This window comes from Delphinus delphis, chromosome 15, assembly GCF_949987515.2.
Source record: "Delphinus delphis chromosome 15, mDelDel1.2, whole genome shotgun sequence".
Classification (NCBI taxonomy): Eukaryota; Metazoa; Chordata; class Mammalia; order Artiodactyla; family Delphinidae; genus Delphinus; species Delphinus delphis.
This window is the reverse complement of record NC_082697.1, coordinates 55349980-55367878: the sequence shown is the minus strand read 5'-3', so window position 1 is coordinate 55367878 and position 17899 is coordinate 55349980. Positions and strand designations below refer to the sequence as shown.

Here is a 17899-nt window from a genome sequence, read left to right as displayed (position 1 = left end):
CACATACATACACCACCCATGCAGCAAGATTCCAAAGCCGCCTTCAGATACAGAGTAAAGTATTCCAGAAGCTACCTTCCTGGAAAGAGGACAGAAATGTGCTGCGTAAACAAAGCTAAAACTTCGTATTTCAGTTAGCTTTTCCGTCACCGAATTGCCTGTCTGGAGCTGCCTCCTTAAAATCTTATCATAATATGAACAGTGGGAAAAATATATAAATGTTTTTGGCTAGTAGGGTGGCTTGATAAGGGCAAAAGGGACAGATTTCTAAGCCTTGGCACCAGGAAACTCAGGACTTGAAGTTATTGACGTAACTCTGTTCATCCAAACCTCACCCAGTGGGAAGCAAAACCCCCAAAAGGAACCGAAAGCACAAAGGGACTTTTTTGGAGTTTTTCTCCCTGAATGGTGTTTCTCTTTCCACCTTAGTCTGGATGCTCTCCTCTGAGTCCCTTTGCTCTCTCTACTTGCCTTGTTCTCGCGGCTTTTCATTGGTCTCAACCAATGCAGATGTTCTCTATCTGTTACTCTCGCCCATTCTTTTTCCTTATTTGTGGGCTCCTACTACCTGTACCTTCAGGAAGCTTCTACTTCCTGTTATACAAAAAGCTATGAGGCAGGGCTTCCCTGGTGGCACAGTGGTTGAGAGTCTGCCTGCCGATGCAGGGGACACGGGTTTGTGCCCCGGTCTGGGAAGATCCCACATGCCGCGGAGCGGCTGGGCCCGTGAGCCATGGCTGCTGAGCCTGCGCGTCCGGAGCCTGTGCTCCGCAACGGGAGAGGCCACAACCGTTAGAGGCCCGCGTACCGCAAAAAACAAGAACAACAACAACAACAAAAAAAACTAAAAAGCTATGAGGCAAGGAAGAGACACCAATTTGACCTACCCATAGGACAGCACAAATAATTCAATAAGTCATTGTCATCTTACAAATAATTCAATAAATTTTTGTCATTTTATAGAGAAGGGAACACTCAGTAAATGGCTGCTAATAATTGTAATGTGTTTGATTTTAGCTAGGCTTAGTAATGTCCACATGTTTTTTCACCTTGGGTGAGTGTTGATGAAGATAGTTTTCCTTTCTGTGTATTTTCTTTTTTTCTAATTTCTCCATCCCTTCTCTACTCTCCTCCATTTCCCAAATTAAAAAAAAAAATGTCCTAAACTAAGTCCTAACTCCCTCCATTTGCATCCTCTATCCAGAGGCTACCCTAGGGGAAGGGTATAGACTGATGTTGGGGTTCATGGGTTAACTGAGGATTTGGAGGAGGTCCAGCCTGTTTAGCCCCTGCCTGCTTCTCTATTTAAAATGGTATAAACTCAAAGTTTGGAAAAAGAGGACTTGAGAAGGAGTGGATGGAGCTACAAACACAAGAAGGAAATAGGTTGTTCCCTGGGTGAATAAAGAACATGTAGGTTGCTCTTTCATTTCATTAAGGGGGGGGGGAAAAAAACCTAACCCACAGATTATAATAAATGTACTTGATGCAATTATAATAAAACCCAAGTTCATCATTGATGGAGATTAATACTCTGCCTCAAAATTGTAATTATTTGAAATTCGAAGGGAAGGAAATTAAATAACTAGTGTCTTTCCTATTTTCTAGTAAATTGCCTCAATTTGATCAGAAATATGGTTACATTTTTCTTTGTTATCTAATCTATAAAACAACAAATATGATTCCACTGAATTTATTTGAGGTCCCTTGTAATAAAAATGATATGATTTAGAAAATACCCCCAACTCCACCCATTTCTTTTAAATTGTGTTTATTCCAAGTCATTTTCAAAACATTGAGGCTAATATCATACCATGGGTGAATAACTACCTCTAGATCAAGTTAGGTAAATTTAATTATGGCCCCATAATGAGAAACATCCTCCTCTTCTCTAAAAGTGAAAAGCTTAATAAAGTGGTACCATTTAACAAACAATTCTAAATTGGACAAATAATTCTAAATCAGGTTAACTGTTTGGGGGAGATGGAGGGAATAAAGAGTTGAAAAAAATAAGAGTTGAATGCACAAGTTGGCCTGTATTTTGTTAGGAGATATTTCTTGCTAAAATCATCAGTGGGGGAGAGAGAGAGAGAAACGGGGTTTGGGGGAAGAAATATCTTTCTGGGGCTGTAGTGATCAACAATTAAATATATTTACAAGAAAACATCCAAAACATCAGCCATGAAAATATAGTTTCACCCTCTACAGCTGGTAACTACAGCTGTCATCCTACATATTATACTGAAACCACACAGACCATACTGAGAACTTCAGAGAGGATTTCTTTTTGAAGGAGGGTCTTTAACTTGACATGGGAAAAATGTCATCTTTTTGGGGAAGGTGTTTTGTGTTTATTCTGAAGTTAATCAGGGAGTTAATGCCACTCGCTCAACGGCACGATAGCTATCATGAGCAGAAGGCCTTCAGCCCTCCAAGCCTTTGAACTCTTTCTCTCAGGAAGAGGAAATGGGCGGCACCCAGTAGAGAAATTTGCAGCAAACTTGTAAAAAGAATGACTCGGGAGGAAACAAGGATGGCATGCACGTTAATGAATACTTACATAAATGTCTGCACCATAAAATCCATCCTGGTAAACAACACTGCAAGGGTGCACACACAAAGAAAAACATTCATATTAGTGCATTTCCCCATGCAGACACACCAACCCCTGCACTGGCGAAGTTAGTCTGGTCACAAGATCCGAAACACAGGAACCGAGGATCGTTTTCAGATTGGTTAAGGAGGTTGGAGACAACGGCAGTCCATCAGACTGAGAAAATTAGGCTGGGGTTCGGTGTCGGCCCAGAATCAAGACATGGCGGCGTGCTGGGTACCAGACTTTCCAATCTTTCCGGAGGGGTGCAGAAATGCAGAGAGGATTCACGTTTATTTTAAGTGACCCACGCAGATATGAGGATCGGGGTTTGCATTCAGCCAAACCATCTAGGTCCCCCGGGAAAAAAAATCATCTGCTTAAAATATATGATCGATAAGAGCAGGCGTATGGATGTCACATTTTCAGTACGGGTTAGAGCTGAGTGACCTCAGGGGCACTGCACAATCCAGACGATCTCAGAAACTTTCTTCTGTATTCTTTCACACTCTAGTATTCTATTTGGTAATTCCACGTGCCCCTCTTTTATGGTACATGTAGAATATCTCTAATTATACGGGTGTGTGAACAGGTGTGTAGATGTGTGTGCAAAAATATATGTGTGCTTTTGTATATGGGTGAGCTTCGTGCGTATATATGCATATGAATGTGTGCGTTACTTTGAACATGTAAATGCATGCGTGTGTGCATGTGTATACCATGTACATGCGTATAAGTGCATGTGTGTGCATGTGTATATGAATGTAGATGTTGTGCACATGATGTGTGTAGTAGTATGTGTGTGCACATCTGTGTGTACGTGGGCTCATGAGTCATGTGTGTGTACACGCCTATGTCTGTGTGTATATTCGCATAAATTATAACCAGACTAAGCAGACTCCCACGTAATGATTGAACAAGCCTGGCCTCACAGCAGCTCTCTGATTGCTGTCCATTTAAGTCATCTCAGAGAGAAGGGACTTCACAGGACGGGGTAAATAAAAGATCCTGGACTTTTCCAGAAGTTTTCTGGTTTACCTCGAGTGAAATATCCAGGAAAAGCAGCTCACAGCTCTGTGCTCCTAGGAAACTGACTTAAAATTCCTAAGCATTAAAACGGGTTTAATGAGGATCCCATGTAGCCTGCGCACCTCACAGGCCTTTGTGAAGATCCCAGAACATCTCAAATACAAAAATGCGGGTTTCTAAGGCATGTTTCCAAAGGATAGCAGTTGTTATTAATAACCTTCCCTGATCTCTTCCCCTGGAATTTACAGATGATTTATGATTCTGTCAAATGCGCCCCACCGCAAATTCTCCAATGCGCCCCACCGTCGAATGGAGCTGCAGTCCTAACAGAAGCAGGACTTTGATTACCGAAGGATTCCAGCAGGTTTCAGGAGCAGAGTGGACCCGCAGGTAAGCCAAGCATATCGAGAGCCAAGGCGAGACACTCGACAACACGCACATGCACACACGCACGCGGCAGTGACACTGGTTTGCTGGAGAACACTGCAGCGTGCTTCTCAGAGCTTTTCAGAGTTGATTGGTTAAACCCCAAGTACCATCATCTTTAAAAACGGGGCAGGGATTTCACATGCTAAGGAGGTCAGTAGGAATCGCTTTCAGCTGTTTTTGTTTGGATCGAAAAGGCGCTCCGGTTCACAAGAGCACTTGTCAAGCAGCGTCAAACCCTAATCCGAGATACAGAGGTAAGTGGCATCCTGAGCTAGGCTTTGATTTCTCTTTCAACGTTTCCAACATAAAAAGATACTGCCTGTTGGGGGTCAGAAGCCAGGGCTGGCCTCTGCCAACAAGACTGGGCCCAGAGCTGATCATTCAGCCAGATCAGAACAGCACTGTCCATTCCCCCAAGACGTCACACTGTCCATTCCTCCATGACATCACGCCCTTGCAAGTGCTGGTCCTTGTGCCAGGGAAGCCTTATCTCCTGATAACCTCATCCAAAAGCAGAACACCATTCAAGAGCCAAGTTAGAGAGGAAACACACGGGCATCTGGGTCACAGCCTCAGCAGTCAGCAGCTATGCGCCCTGGGACTAATGACCTAAGCTACCTGAGCTTCACTTCTTCATCTGTGAAATGGGGAAGGAGGTTAAGTGCCCACGTCAAGGGAGGATTGAGTTAGGTGATGTGTGCAAAGTGATGAGCGAGGCAGTTGCCAACAAAGTTCTAATTAAATATCACATCGCTATGAGCTTTATCCAGTGCCCACCCCAAGCGGAGTTCTTCCTCCTTCCTGTGAACACCAGCACCACGTTTTCCGATCCTCAAATCCTCACTTGGTCCAACAATTTTTAATATTGGTCAAATATTAAAGGCATTTGTGTAGGCAGCTCATTTCGCCCTGAAAGTTGCACCCAATAGCTTACTCGACATTCTATCCCACTTGATGGCCAACACATTGCTTTTCACACTGAAGATGTAAGTAAATATCTATTGAGTGAACACTGCCCATAGTTTAAAGGGGGGGTTGGCCATTAGTAGGTGACAGAAGGTGACACAGAGCAATTCTAGGTAGAATCTTCATCTGGTTATTCAGCATCAATGTCTGTTGTCAATGGTGGGGGGGGTAAGATTCGAAAACTGGACCCTGGGACTTCCCTGGCGGTCCAGTGGTTAGGACTCTGAGCTTCCACTGCAGGGGGCATGGGTTCGATCCCTGGTCGGGGAACTAAGATCCCACAAGCCACGCGGTGAGGCCAAAAACAAACAAACAATAAAACCCCAAAAACCTGGACCCGGACTTAGGATACCAGTGCAAGAGGCTAGACAGAATGTGATGCACATGTGAACAATATATTAATATTTAACCAAACATTAATATACATTCAAATATGGGAAGGGATGCCTTTCTCTAAATATTTGTAGAGGGGGACTCCATCTGTGTCTGCTCTTGCAGACATTGGGGGCTGTTCCAGGGGGCACAGGACCAGGAGTTGCTGAGGCAGAGCTCTGGCTGAGAAAAGGGCCCCTTCTTTCATCAGGACAAGGTCTTGCGCACTGTGGTCAGCTGCGTGCCTCCATGGCAAGCCTCTTGGTACCAACAGCTCCCAGAAGTGAGTCAGGAACAGGTCCCGATGTTTGCCTTAGGCTTGTTCAGCCAGGTGACCTGGCTGCCACGCTCTGCCCTCCACCACGGACCACAGAAGATTACTCAGGGACTCTGACATCCCACGTTTACAAGACAGAGAACCAAAGGGAACATGCGATCTGGCGTCTCATTTGAACAGACTCAAACAAACTGACTGATGAGCCCTATTCCTCTGCTGTTGAAATGCTTACTACACTCCAACCAGGATGCTGAGGCTCAGGGCAAGTCCACCAGCTAAGGCTGCCCCCAGGGAGCTTACAGGGAGGCACAAAGCCAGGTACCCTGGTGTAAGGTGGCAGCCGCGAGAGCTGCTGCAGAGGAGGGGAATGATGGCGCTCTGACCTGGTAATGGAAGGAGGAGGGCTGGCATCAGAGGTGAGGGAACCCCAGCGAACGGCCCAGAAACCCCAGCGCCTGAGCTAGTTCAAGAGGAACTAGGGAGGAAAAGCAAACCAGGCAAAGGGAACAGCCAATGCAAGGTCCGATGTCTACAGGGTCCAGGGCATAATTTCTAGTTTGGGGGTGTTCAGAGGCTCAGCCAACTGTGGTGGCTTCCCTAAGAAAGGAAGTGGAGAATTCTAGCTGCTCTTACAAACCGCCCAGGGTAGGGACTGCTGGTTTTCACTATGGGCAACACCTGCACTGTTTGGAGAGAAACGAACCAGAGGGTGAGTGATCTACCTTCACAATGACTCCAAAAAACTAGGAACCGATACGGCCATCCTCATTGGCCGCATGAAACAAAGCCACTTGATGGGCTGCGAGTTTCATCACGATACTGTGTGTTTTTTTCCTAAGTCATAGCACGAATGTGATCGCTACGAGCCCTCACACCTAGAGAGCGATTCCTCTGTGTCCGTCCCTAGTCTGACCTAATTATCATTATCTCACCTAATCCTCAAAATACCCCTATGAGACGGATAATTTATTATAGCCTCTTTGGACATCAAGAGAGTGAAACGGAGAGAGCTAGGTACTGAGGAAGAAGCTGGGATTCTAGCCCAGGTTGTATTGGCTTCACAGCCCACATTTTTAATTGCCATGGCAGGCAGCAGTGGTCAAACTTCAGCAGGCATCAGGACCACCTCGAGGGCCTGTTAAAACACAGATGGCTGGGCCCCATGCCCAGCCCAGAGGTTCTGAATCAATAGATCTGGACGGCGGGGTGGGGAGGCTGGGTCTAAGAATTTGCATTTTTAACAAGTAATGGGACGCTGACGCTGCCAGTCCTAGGACTAATAGGCTTATTGCCCTACGGAGCACCAACCTCCACGTGTCATTTTACTTTACATTTGAGGCAACCCTGAAGGTCAGCTTCCTAGGTCCTACTCTAAATAGGAGCTGGTTATAGGCAAGCTCTTAGAAAGTCCCATGTTGGTTTTCGAGAATGGATCCAAACATTTTTTTAAAACCCCACTAAACAGGTGCATATGCGAAGGGAAATGAGGGCAGGGGATGATGTCTAATGCATAGCTATCAATAAATTAGCCACATCCCAGTACGAGAGAAGAGAGTTGCCATCATGCATTGAACAGGTGCAGCCTTATTTTAATGCAGAGGCGGTCTGTCTAGCCATGCAAAGGTAACTGTAATCTCTTCGGAACTGCAATATGCTTTCACAAGAGCGTGATGCAAATGCACATCTCATTTTCTTAGAAAGGTAATAACAGGAGTTAAATATTTGAATGAATGCAAGCAGGGAATGATTGCACTATAGCAAATTAGTTTACTTTATAAAAAAAGGAAAGAAAGAAATCATGCGATGCCCAAACTATACAATCTGTTTGGGTAACATAATATATCCCAACCACAAATACATTCTGGAAGGAAAGGTTATGTAAAGCTGCTTTATCTTACTGCCCATTCCAAGTGGAAAATAATATTTTTAATGCATTCAAATCTAGTTGTTTCTGAATGGATATCAGGTGGGGCCATACACTCACTAGCATTTGTATAGAATTGGGCAGTGTATGTACACTGACATTCTCCTGGGGAAAATACATATTTTAATTAGATTATCAAAGGCATCTGTGACATCCCACATTCTCCCCCCAAATTTAAGAACCACTGACTTAGAGTGTTTGTCTTTAAATGCACTCAATTAAGAGGCTTTTTTTTTTTTAATGTGAGAGGTTACATTTTAAAACTGACTGAGAATTTAAACAAGAATTCACGGCAAAACCAAAAAACCAAAAAAGCTAAAGAGAATTCTGGAAAGTATTCTGGGGCTAGGTGATGATGACCTAATGTTTATGTTCATCGAGAAACGTCCCAAGCATCAGATAATACAATCTGAGGATAAGACATTTATAAATTAAAACCAAAAAACATGGTTGATTTACAGAAAGAAAGGTTTGCACACACTGTTCTCAAGGCTTCTTCAGGACCTAACCTGAAAGCACTCCCAAAGGCTCTGTGTATGGGCTTCATTCTTGCACTGACCAACTGTAAGAAGTTTTTTCCTGGGATACCACCATATCTTTCTTGCACTTAGAGTAGCATATTCAGCTCAAAATACTTCTCATGGTAACTCTGAGAGGTTGTACATACATGTGACATAATTAATGACTTGAGAAAGTACAAAATGTCTTGCTCAAAAATATCCAGAGAGCCAAGTTAAAAACCCTATAGCAAATGCTGGGTGCTTAACTTAGAAGAAGAAGAATAACTTTAAAAATCTCCTATGGTTCTCTACATCCCTAGCCCCATACAATGTGATGGGTACATAGTAGGCACTTGATAAGGTGCTGTTAATTAATTAACTAATTAAGAACAAGAACTTGGTGAGGCCAATCTCATAGGGTTTTGTGGGGAGAGGACTGAGGTTTAGTTGCTGTCCTGTAACATCCGACGTTGTACTGAGCCTGTGTATGTGTCTCTTACGCTTCTACCTTCCGTCTTCATCCACACATCATCAGCCTGCCAGCCCCCTTGGATGACAACTACCCAATGGGTAATTTCTCCCAAATATGAGTCCTAGGAAGACAGACTGGACATGGTAGCCATTTATCTAAACAGACTCCAGGGGCAAATGCAAGGAGAAATATGGACGACTTGGTCCATTTAGCTCTCCCTGAGACTGTTCACTAGTTAATATTTTATTTCCAATCTACAGATTCCATAAACCACTGAAGTGCCTCTGTCCAAAGCCGTCTCTGTGGCGTATGGGGAATGGAGGTCTGTGAACTGTAGGAGTCCCCCAGCCAATGGGTACGTGACTCATGGAAGGAAAGATATGGGTACTCAACATAAGCCAGAGGGGACCCTTGAGAAAGAGGAGGGTATGAGCAGCTAATAAAAAGTCAATAACCACGTTAACAGCAACAACAGTAGCTACGGTTCACTTAACACGTGCCATTTGATGGAACTAAGTTGTAACCTTACCTTCATCTCCCTATTTCATCCTCTATCAACCCTACGGAGGCAGGTGTAGTCTTCACTCACCTAAGGCAACTGTGCCTGCAGAGGTTAAGTCAGCTACCCAGGGCAGTATGAGATAGAAAAGCAGGAGCCAATCTCATCTGCCCCATAGTCTGTGTCTTTATAGGATTGTAACAATCTTATAGACTGTGTAGACATTAGCTCTCTAACTCGTCACCCATTCTCACTCAGTTAATGCTGGCAATCACTAAGGGGTTGGTTGGGCCAGTCTAGGGCTTTCCTTTCATTCCTGTGATCCCCGGTCCAAGCAGAGCCTTCCCCCCCGCCACCAGGAGTGATCATGAATTAATGTCCCAATGACTTTCTATTTAGCTATGTGAGAAAGAGGAGACAGGGCTCTTCATAACCAACATTCTTTACTTGCTGGGAGAAATTTCAGAAAATATCAGGACGTGGAGGGAAAAACCAAATCAGTAAAAGGAAATGTAAAAGCATCCTTAGTGACTCCTCCTGGGTGACTATCTTGACGTTGGATACTTCCCAGGGTCACTCAGGGCTTCTCAAAGGTGGCCTTGGAGGGTCTGTGGATTTTTTTCAATCTCTCAGGAAAAAAAAAAAAAAAGGAAGCTATACCTGGACATAGGATAAATGACACATTCTTCGTTGCAATTTTAGTAACAGAGTATTCATATTGGATACTTCATGGAAAACAGAGGTTTAGGATGACAGATATGTCTTCAATTGGTGACAATGGGAAAAATAGATTCTTCCTTAATAAATGCAGTTTTTCTCAGGTGATGGCTTATGAAAAGATGGGGGCCTCTGAGTATGAGGGAGCATCGCAGAATAAGAGCTTAATGTGGCAATTTAGGAAATGATTGGATTTTTCCTGATTGGATTCTTTCTTTTGTTTTCTTTTTTGGTTTTAAACTTTTCAAATAAAAAATAATTTTTTTTAACTGAAGTATAATTGATTTACAATGGAAATGATTGGATTTCTTCTCTCTCTGGAAGCTTTCTGGAACCCAAGCTGGTGCTCACTCAACACCCTATCTTATCACTTATCACATTTGTTGAAATCGTTAGCATCTATGGTGTTCCCCGTGCCTGACTGTAAGAAACTCCTCCAAAGGCACTATTTGCCTCAGCATCCTTAGCGTAAGACAGTGCATCGAGCTGAGAGAAGCAATTAACTGGACTGGAGAAAAGACAGTCAAATCTAGAAATCAGGAAACTAAAGGACTTTGAAGACAAACAGCTACAGGAAATCCATACTATTCCTGGGACCACCTGAATCCTGCTAATGTCACCCTGGAAACAGAAATGGGTTTCCAACCTCTCTGCTACTTGCTTCCACTCAACATAGATCAGGGCGCTCTCGACTCCAGCCAATGTCGGCTCTGCGTCCTGCTCAGCTCTTTTCCTCTCCAAGATGGGCTGCCCCTCCCAGGCGCCCCCCCCCCCCCACCGTGGTCTCCTTCAGCCTAAGCCAATGAAGGGAAAGGAACCTTCATTGAAGATGCCGAGTTCACACTTTTTCATTTCAAAGCACTCCAGGCAGTTTGTAATCCAGCAAAACACCCAGGCAACTAGCTGAATTTCCTCCTTTTCAATCTGCTCTTATAGAACATGCACACATGGACACACACACCCTTAGCCCTTCTGAATTTCCTACTCTGCCCGTCTTGAGAATTTTGTCTTCCTACTAGGTGTGGTTTCAGAATTCCAACCATAATATTGCCAGTGAAGAGGCACAATTCACCATTATAACCAAAATGATTAGGAAGATCACTGGAATATTAAAATGAAATCATGTCCAAAGCAGTCACCACCACCGTGCTTCACCGCTTGGAGATGCCTGGTTCTCTCCCTGGCGAACATGGCATTAGTTATACCTGGTTATTGCCAGCAAAGAGCAAGTTCATTATAAGTTAGCAAATTTCAATTTTACAGCAGGTGTGTTACTGAGATTTTTATAAATTGTTCACATGAGGATAAGCCATACAATTTTATTTTTTTCTGCTCAATATAGTAGTGATATACTGAGGGTACATAGACCAAAAAGCGACAATTACCATCTACTAAGGTAAGATAATGATTTTCAGACAAACTAATGTGATATAAACATGCAGTTCTGCATTTACGGCTTATGAATCTTGCTTTCATGAGCCTAAAGGGTAACTTATTTTTTCTTCATAACTCATGATGTGACCTTGGGAATAACAAATCTTTGTTTCTGCCTTTTTGAATCTAAAAATGGGCTCGACACTGTGGGCTGGAGATAATGATCATACTAGCAATGATTCCTTACAGTACACAGTCAGATACATAAGGCTTAGGACATGGAGACGCACTGTTTTGGAGGGTTGGGAGAATTTAAGGCCGATTTATCCTTGGTTCGTTATTATTCTCCACCTTTTCGGTAAAAAAACTCTAATGACAATACAGAAATGATGGACATTGTCTTATTTCTCTGCTTTTATTTTCCCTTCCTGATGATTTCATCAAATTTCACTTCTTAATAGTCTTAACTTTGTTTCATTGCATTCGTTTTTAAAACACTTCAAATGCTCTACTTGGGAATGCGTGAGATATGAATAAATAATGAACAAAGAGTGTTTCCCTTTGTCATCAGAATAGAGATGATCTAGGCTTATTCAGGTTTTCTAAACGATGGATAAGCCAAAGAGCTACGGAAAATGCATTTAACCCCTTCACACAGTCCTGAATACAGCCAGATTCTTTCTAGAGACCAGAAAGCCAGTCTCCTGGCCAGACTGTGCTGGGTATAGCTGAGTTTTCCTTTGAGTGGTGCTATTGGCATTTGGGCCCTGTAACTCTTTGTGTTGGGAGGCTGTCCTGTCCTGTCCTGTGCCTTGTAGGATTTTTAGCAGCATCTCGGGCCTCTACCCGGTAGATGCTATCACAACAAACAAAAATAAAAATGTCTCCAGACATTCCCAATGTCCCATGAGGACCACTGCCTTAGAGACTTCCCTCTCTCCGACTCCAGGGGACCAGAATGTTCTAGGAGGATTCCTAACAGTGAGGCAGAAAGGGTAGCACTTCAAGAAAGCAGCCCATTACGCCAGTACCAATTTTTTTTCCCTCAGCATTCACCACCATTCCTTGATATTCACTCGGCAACAGCAAAGTCCACGTACAGAAAGACCAAACGGGCCTTGGGGAACAAATCAATCTGCATTGTCCTCAGAGAGGGAAAAAGGAAGGCAAAGGCAATTTTGGAAAATCCAACTAAATGAGTCACTTCCAATTTCTTTGAACTTCAAGAGTTTGCGTTAGACTCGACACCTAATTTTCTCTTCTGGGCCAAAGGTTCATTCACCTTGAAGCACAAGATGTCTTTGGGGAGGGGGGCAAGACCGCCCCAGTGGATTGTACGTTTGAAACCCTCCTGTCCCTCCACCGAGGGACTCAAAGGGCAAATGTGATCCAACCTCCTTAATCACCAGATGTTTGCAATCATCAGAAAGACGTCTTGGGCTGTAACCATTTCTCTGTTCTCCAGCATTCAGTCTCAAAGAGAATTTACATAACAAAATGTGACATGTAGAATGCTTAAAGGCACCAACCATGACAAGACGAATTACACTCATTTTTCAAGACTCTTTGCAAGGTGCTGCACAGCAAGCGCGCGGGCTGCATGCCGGGCGGTTCCGGGAGGCGGGGTGGGGGGGGGCGCGGGCGGTCAAGGCCGGCATGCGCTAGATCGCACGCAAGGGGTGCTGGTGCGGGAGGCCCGCCCGGGGTCGGGGGGCTGCCCCACTTACCCGCCGTAGGCCGGGATCGGGGGCGGGGGCGCCGCGGCCCGGAAGGTGTTGTACACGGTGCGGCCGCGGCCTCGCAGGTGCGCCCCTCGGTAGGCGGCCGCGGCGGTGGCGGCTGGATACGGGAAGCCGGGCACTGCGGGCGACAGGAGAGAGCAGAGCTTTCAGAGGCACTCCTGCCTTTGAGGGAACCACCCGCCCCTCCCCACCCCCACTCAGGACCCTTCTCCCCGCAGGCCAAGGCTGGACACCTGCCCCCCTTCCTTCCCAGAGTCAGGCTTCCAAAGGCGGGTAGCAGGGAGGAGACCAAGGTCTGATTCCAGAAAGGATGGGCTAGTTCAGCCCGTGGTCCCTGTGCCCAAGGTCAAGGACAGACCTTCACAAAGCATTCTTAATAACCAGAGAAAAGCTCACTGCACAAACTTAAATTTTTAAAAAGGTATTGCAACAGATTGCAAGATGTATGTGCAGTGTGCTCTCAAATCTGTCTACCTATCACCCATCTATGCACAGTGTGATATATATGAGGATGAGCACACACTATGCATGTGTATATGTACACATACATCTGTATAAGCATGTGTGCATGTGGAAGTGAATATATGTATATATGTGTATATACCATATACCTGGATGTGTGTATAAACATGTATGCATGCATGTGGGTATATGAATATGTGCATATTTATATATGCGTATTTATATAGTTATATATACAAATTCATATACATACATATTTCAATGTGTTTGTAGTTATCTCTGGGGCTGAACTTCATAAGTAAATGTTAGTTGTCTATTCATAGCTTTCCCCCATTTTAATTTTTTGCCTTATTTTCCTTTATGTACCTATATTGCTTGTTAAAAATTTTAAATTGAAATACTGCGTTCCTAGAGACAAGTGTACACATCGTTGGTGTATGGACCTCTCGGGCTCCAAGAAACAAATTATTACTAAGGTCCCATCAGCCCCCTAACCATTTACACAGCTTATAAAACCATTTCTACCACAAACATAATTGCAGAGAAGTGTGGGAATTCAACTCTGAAGGAAAGGGTTTGGGCAGAGTTTTCTTCCCTGGGGGAAAATTCTCTGAGCAGAGTGACTTGGTGAGGAGTCAGCAGGGAAAGTAAGCCTGATGCTTGAGATCCCTGATAATTAATATGGCTTCCGCTGCCAGGGGTGTCATTCCTCCTAGGATGTCTGCAAATCCTCAGGCATCAGGGCCCTTGAAGCCTTCACAATACCACCTCTGCCTTCCTGCTCCTTCTGTCACTGAATCTCACCGCTCTCACCATGCTGGCCATGCCTGTCCCATCCCACTTAGCAGCAGGCACTGTTGCCCACACTGAATCCCGTGGAGGGGATGCTTTTTTAGGAAACGACTGTCCCAGGAGCTCTATATTAAAGGCTCAGAGTCCTAAGGTAAGGGAAGTGCATTAACAGCATTAACCCAGAACCCCCAAACTTCATTTTTCCAGGAACTCTAGTCTGCAGAATACCCAACCTCTCACAGGTATTGAGAGAAGTCAGTCATTTGTTACCTTTACCTCTTCTATTCATCTGCCAGCTCCCTGAGGCCTCCCACCGTATCCCATTCATCTTTGCATCTCCCTGCGCCTCCCCCAGGTCAGCAGAAGCCCCCTGATTTTGTCCACAGTAGGTTCTAGATACTGGACACAGTAGATTCTAGATGACTTACATGCATGAACAAGTGAATGAACTGTGGGCTGTGGTCCAGCCAAATGATTGACAGACTATCCAGGGAACTTCCTCTCCCTGTTCCATTCTCTCCCCTCATCCTGCTTACCTAACAGGAGCTTTGAGGATTTCAAGAGAGAGGGAGACAGATGACATGAACCAGGGTGGGAGGGCTTTCCTCCCCATCTACAGCCCTGCCTCCCCTGCTCCAACTCCCCTGGGATTTCAGACAGTGTTGGTAACAACAGGCAAGGCTGGGAAGGACACAGCTTCTCTTGGCATCATAGGACCCTAAAGGCTCAGAGAGGCCTCACAGCCAAGGAAGCTCTTTCCCCCAGTTAACTCAGCACATCCAAACTTCCCTCTGCCAGGATCTCTATTTTGCTGAATACCTAGCCTCTCACAGGGTGCTGTATTTCATATTATGGTAAACTTGCCTCCACCCTACATCCAAACGGCAGAGAAGGGCTTTTCCCCTCCCCTCTATCACGTTCAAGAGTAGAAGCCCTCCACCCAGAGAACACACTGGTGGTTGCCAAGGGGGAGGGGGCTGGGGGAGGGATGGAGTGGAAGCTAGGGGTTAGCAGATGCAAGCTTCTATATATAGAATGGATAAACAACAAGGTCCTACTGTATAGCACAGCACTATCTTATGTTAAAGCATAATGGAAAAGAATACTAAAAAAAGAATGTATTGATATATATATATAATATATATAACTGAATAACTTTGTTGTACAGCAGAAATTAATGCAACACTGTAAATCAGCTATACTTCAATTAAAAGAAAAGAAAAGAAATAAAGAGTAGAAGCCCTTCACCCCATTAATTCCCATTACTCCCAGAGTCCTTGGATAGAGTAGGTTTGCAGCTGCATGTGGGTGGCAAGGGGCGGGGAGAAGAAGGAAGTGGGATTTCCCACAGGAACCATTCCCAATTCTATATTCATGGAATTGCACGGAGTGGAATATAACCCTTGACCCAGAAGTGAAGGCAGACTAGCTGTCGTCTGGAATTCTCTGTGTTCTTGAATGGCCAACAGCTATCCTGTTTCGTGGATTCTACCATATCCTTCTGTGCTGATGCTGGTAAATGCTACGCTGGTAGAATCAAGTCAGAATGATTTTTATCTATTTATGTCTGAGAAGACCACCTAGGTTACTTCTTTTTTTTAAATGGTTGTTCAAGACAAATCATACAGCAGTACTTACTTCTCAGCTTTTCAGCCCTCACCACCCACGTTTCCTGGCTGGTGTTTCAACTACTGTTCTTGAAATTGCAAAGAGGTGTCAACCTCAATGGGAAAAGCAGGGAAACCTAATACCTTAAAAGCCCAGGAGTCATGAGATAGGAGATGTTGGCTTTAGGACTGGGGAGAAAATGAGCAAGCGTGCCTTTGACTCCAGCGCTATCTTGCCACAGTTCAAATATTAAGTTTTCAGAGGAACACCTTGGATTTTGAAATAAAGCAAATGAAAAGTTCACAATCTGGCAGAGCAGCTGGCTGCCTGTGTGAGGAAACACAGTAATTACGCTGACCCATTCATTATCGCTGGCTACGGCATGGAGCGAGCCAGACAAGATCCCTCTCAGCGACAAGCAGGTTTTACAATAATTCTTGGAGGATTTAGATGTTGAGATAGAACATGAAACAGAAGCTCAGCAGTAGAGCGAGGGGAACACAAGCTGCTAGAAGGGTAGAGCCAGGATGCCACTTTGTACCCCCTTTGCTGCAGGGAGAAAATATCCTTCTCGATGCAGGATAAGGGATTTACGGGTCTTAATACCAGGCTCTTTGGGCTGCTCCAAGCAGGGCACATTAGAGGGATTCTTATTTTGTTAAAGGAACAAGGGAAGGACTGCACATCAACTTCCTGGGAGGCCAAGTACCCTTAGGTAAAATAAGGAGGTTCCATTGTAACAGGGGCTTCATGGAGAAGGCACACGAGTCTCCCAGATGGATGGTTTTCTCAGCTATCCCTTTCTTGTTGCCGTCTAGAGCTGGCCAAGGGGTCTCTTTATGAAGTCTCTAGCTAGTCACCGTGATGGATGAATGTTCCCTTCTGTTCCCCTCTTTTCTTCCCCCCTCCCTTCCTCCAGAAAATAAGCAGGACCCTGTGGGGCTCCTGGGCACAAAAGCCTTTCTGTGTCCCCTTCCATGCGTTTCAACAGGCAGGTTCAAACAGTTGCTAATCAGGGAAGGGAGGGGTTGGGAAGACACAGGAGGGGCAATCAAGAGACAATAGCGCAGCCTTGGGGCAGAGTCCTGGTTCCCCCTCAAGGGATACACATAATATCTTTGAGATGTTTTGCAGATACAGAAACCCCTGCCAGGTGGGAGAAGTTAACAGTATGCTGCCCACAAGCACGTAGACCCCAGACCGGTTGGAACCAGAAGGTTGATGATGCTGACTCCCACTTAGCTCACCACCAAACAATCAGAAGAAAGTCCATGAGCTGATCACGCCCTCCTCTTTGAACCATTACTATAAAACTCCTCACTAGCCCCTCCAGGTCAGGACAATTTTGAGGGCATTATCCCGCTGTGGCCCCTTTGCCTGGCAAAGCAATAAAGCTATTCTTTTCTACTTCACCCAAAACTCTGTCGCCAAGATTTAACTCGGTGTTGAGATACAGAGGCCAGATTAGGCGTCCATCCCTCCCTCCCACCCTTCCTCCCTCCTTCTCCTCCTCCCTTCCATTTATTTTCTAATCCCCTTCTGAAGAATGCTGCCATGAACCTTCCCGGGTGTACTAGCAATCAAGTAACTTGATTGATCAAGTAACAGAAGGAAAAAGACTCTCACCATTGCTAAAATGCAAGCTCCATGAGGGCAGTGCTCTACATCTGTTTTGCTATTTGATTTAGAAAACTGCCTGACACAGCAGCGCAGGTGTCAGCTACCTAATACCATGCGTGGACACCCTTTGATGGTGAACCCATGTTAGTCTCCTTTCTGGGACAGTAGAGGCCCTTCCTCTTCCTGTTCCACCTTCCACAATCCAGTCCTTTATACAAAGCACCCTGCCCAAGATTTGCAGATAAACTGTGTGCAAATAACACACCGGATCTCACTCGTCTTTATAAAAACAATCACTGCACCCATACTTAGAAAGCGCTGTACTGGCCCAAACATAGCAACCAGACTTGGAATATGTGCGATTCTGATGAAAAGGGAGACAACGTGGATAAACATACTGCACTGGCAATTACTGCCCCCCCTCAATTCACTGAAATTCACGTTTACTGCTGCACCGAGTCGGGGCATGGAGATTGGTTTCTACTTCTGGGGGAAAAGCAGGGCTCAAACTTTTTCCCCAGAC

The 17899-nt window shown here is 44.9% G+C and overlaps 1 protein-coding gene across 14 annotated transcripts in view; it reads right to left on the bottom strand.

The window, feature by feature from the left end:
* The window catches only part of RBFOX1 (RNA binding fox-1 homolog 1), a 1483287-nt gene that overhangs the window by 46105 nt on the left and 1419283 nt on the right, over nt 1-17899 (bottom strand). For all 14 annotated transcript variants that reach the window (XM_060031701.2, XM_060031707.2, XM_060031700.2 and 11 more), the window contains 2 exons: nt 12880-13012; nt 2561-2600 (listed from right to left, as the gene is read on the bottom strand). In XM_060031701.2, coding sequence (XP_059887684.1) covers nt 2561-2600; nt 12880-13012 — 173 coding nt within the window. The remainder of the gene's footprint in view (nt 1-2560; nt 2601-12879; nt 13013-17899) is intronic.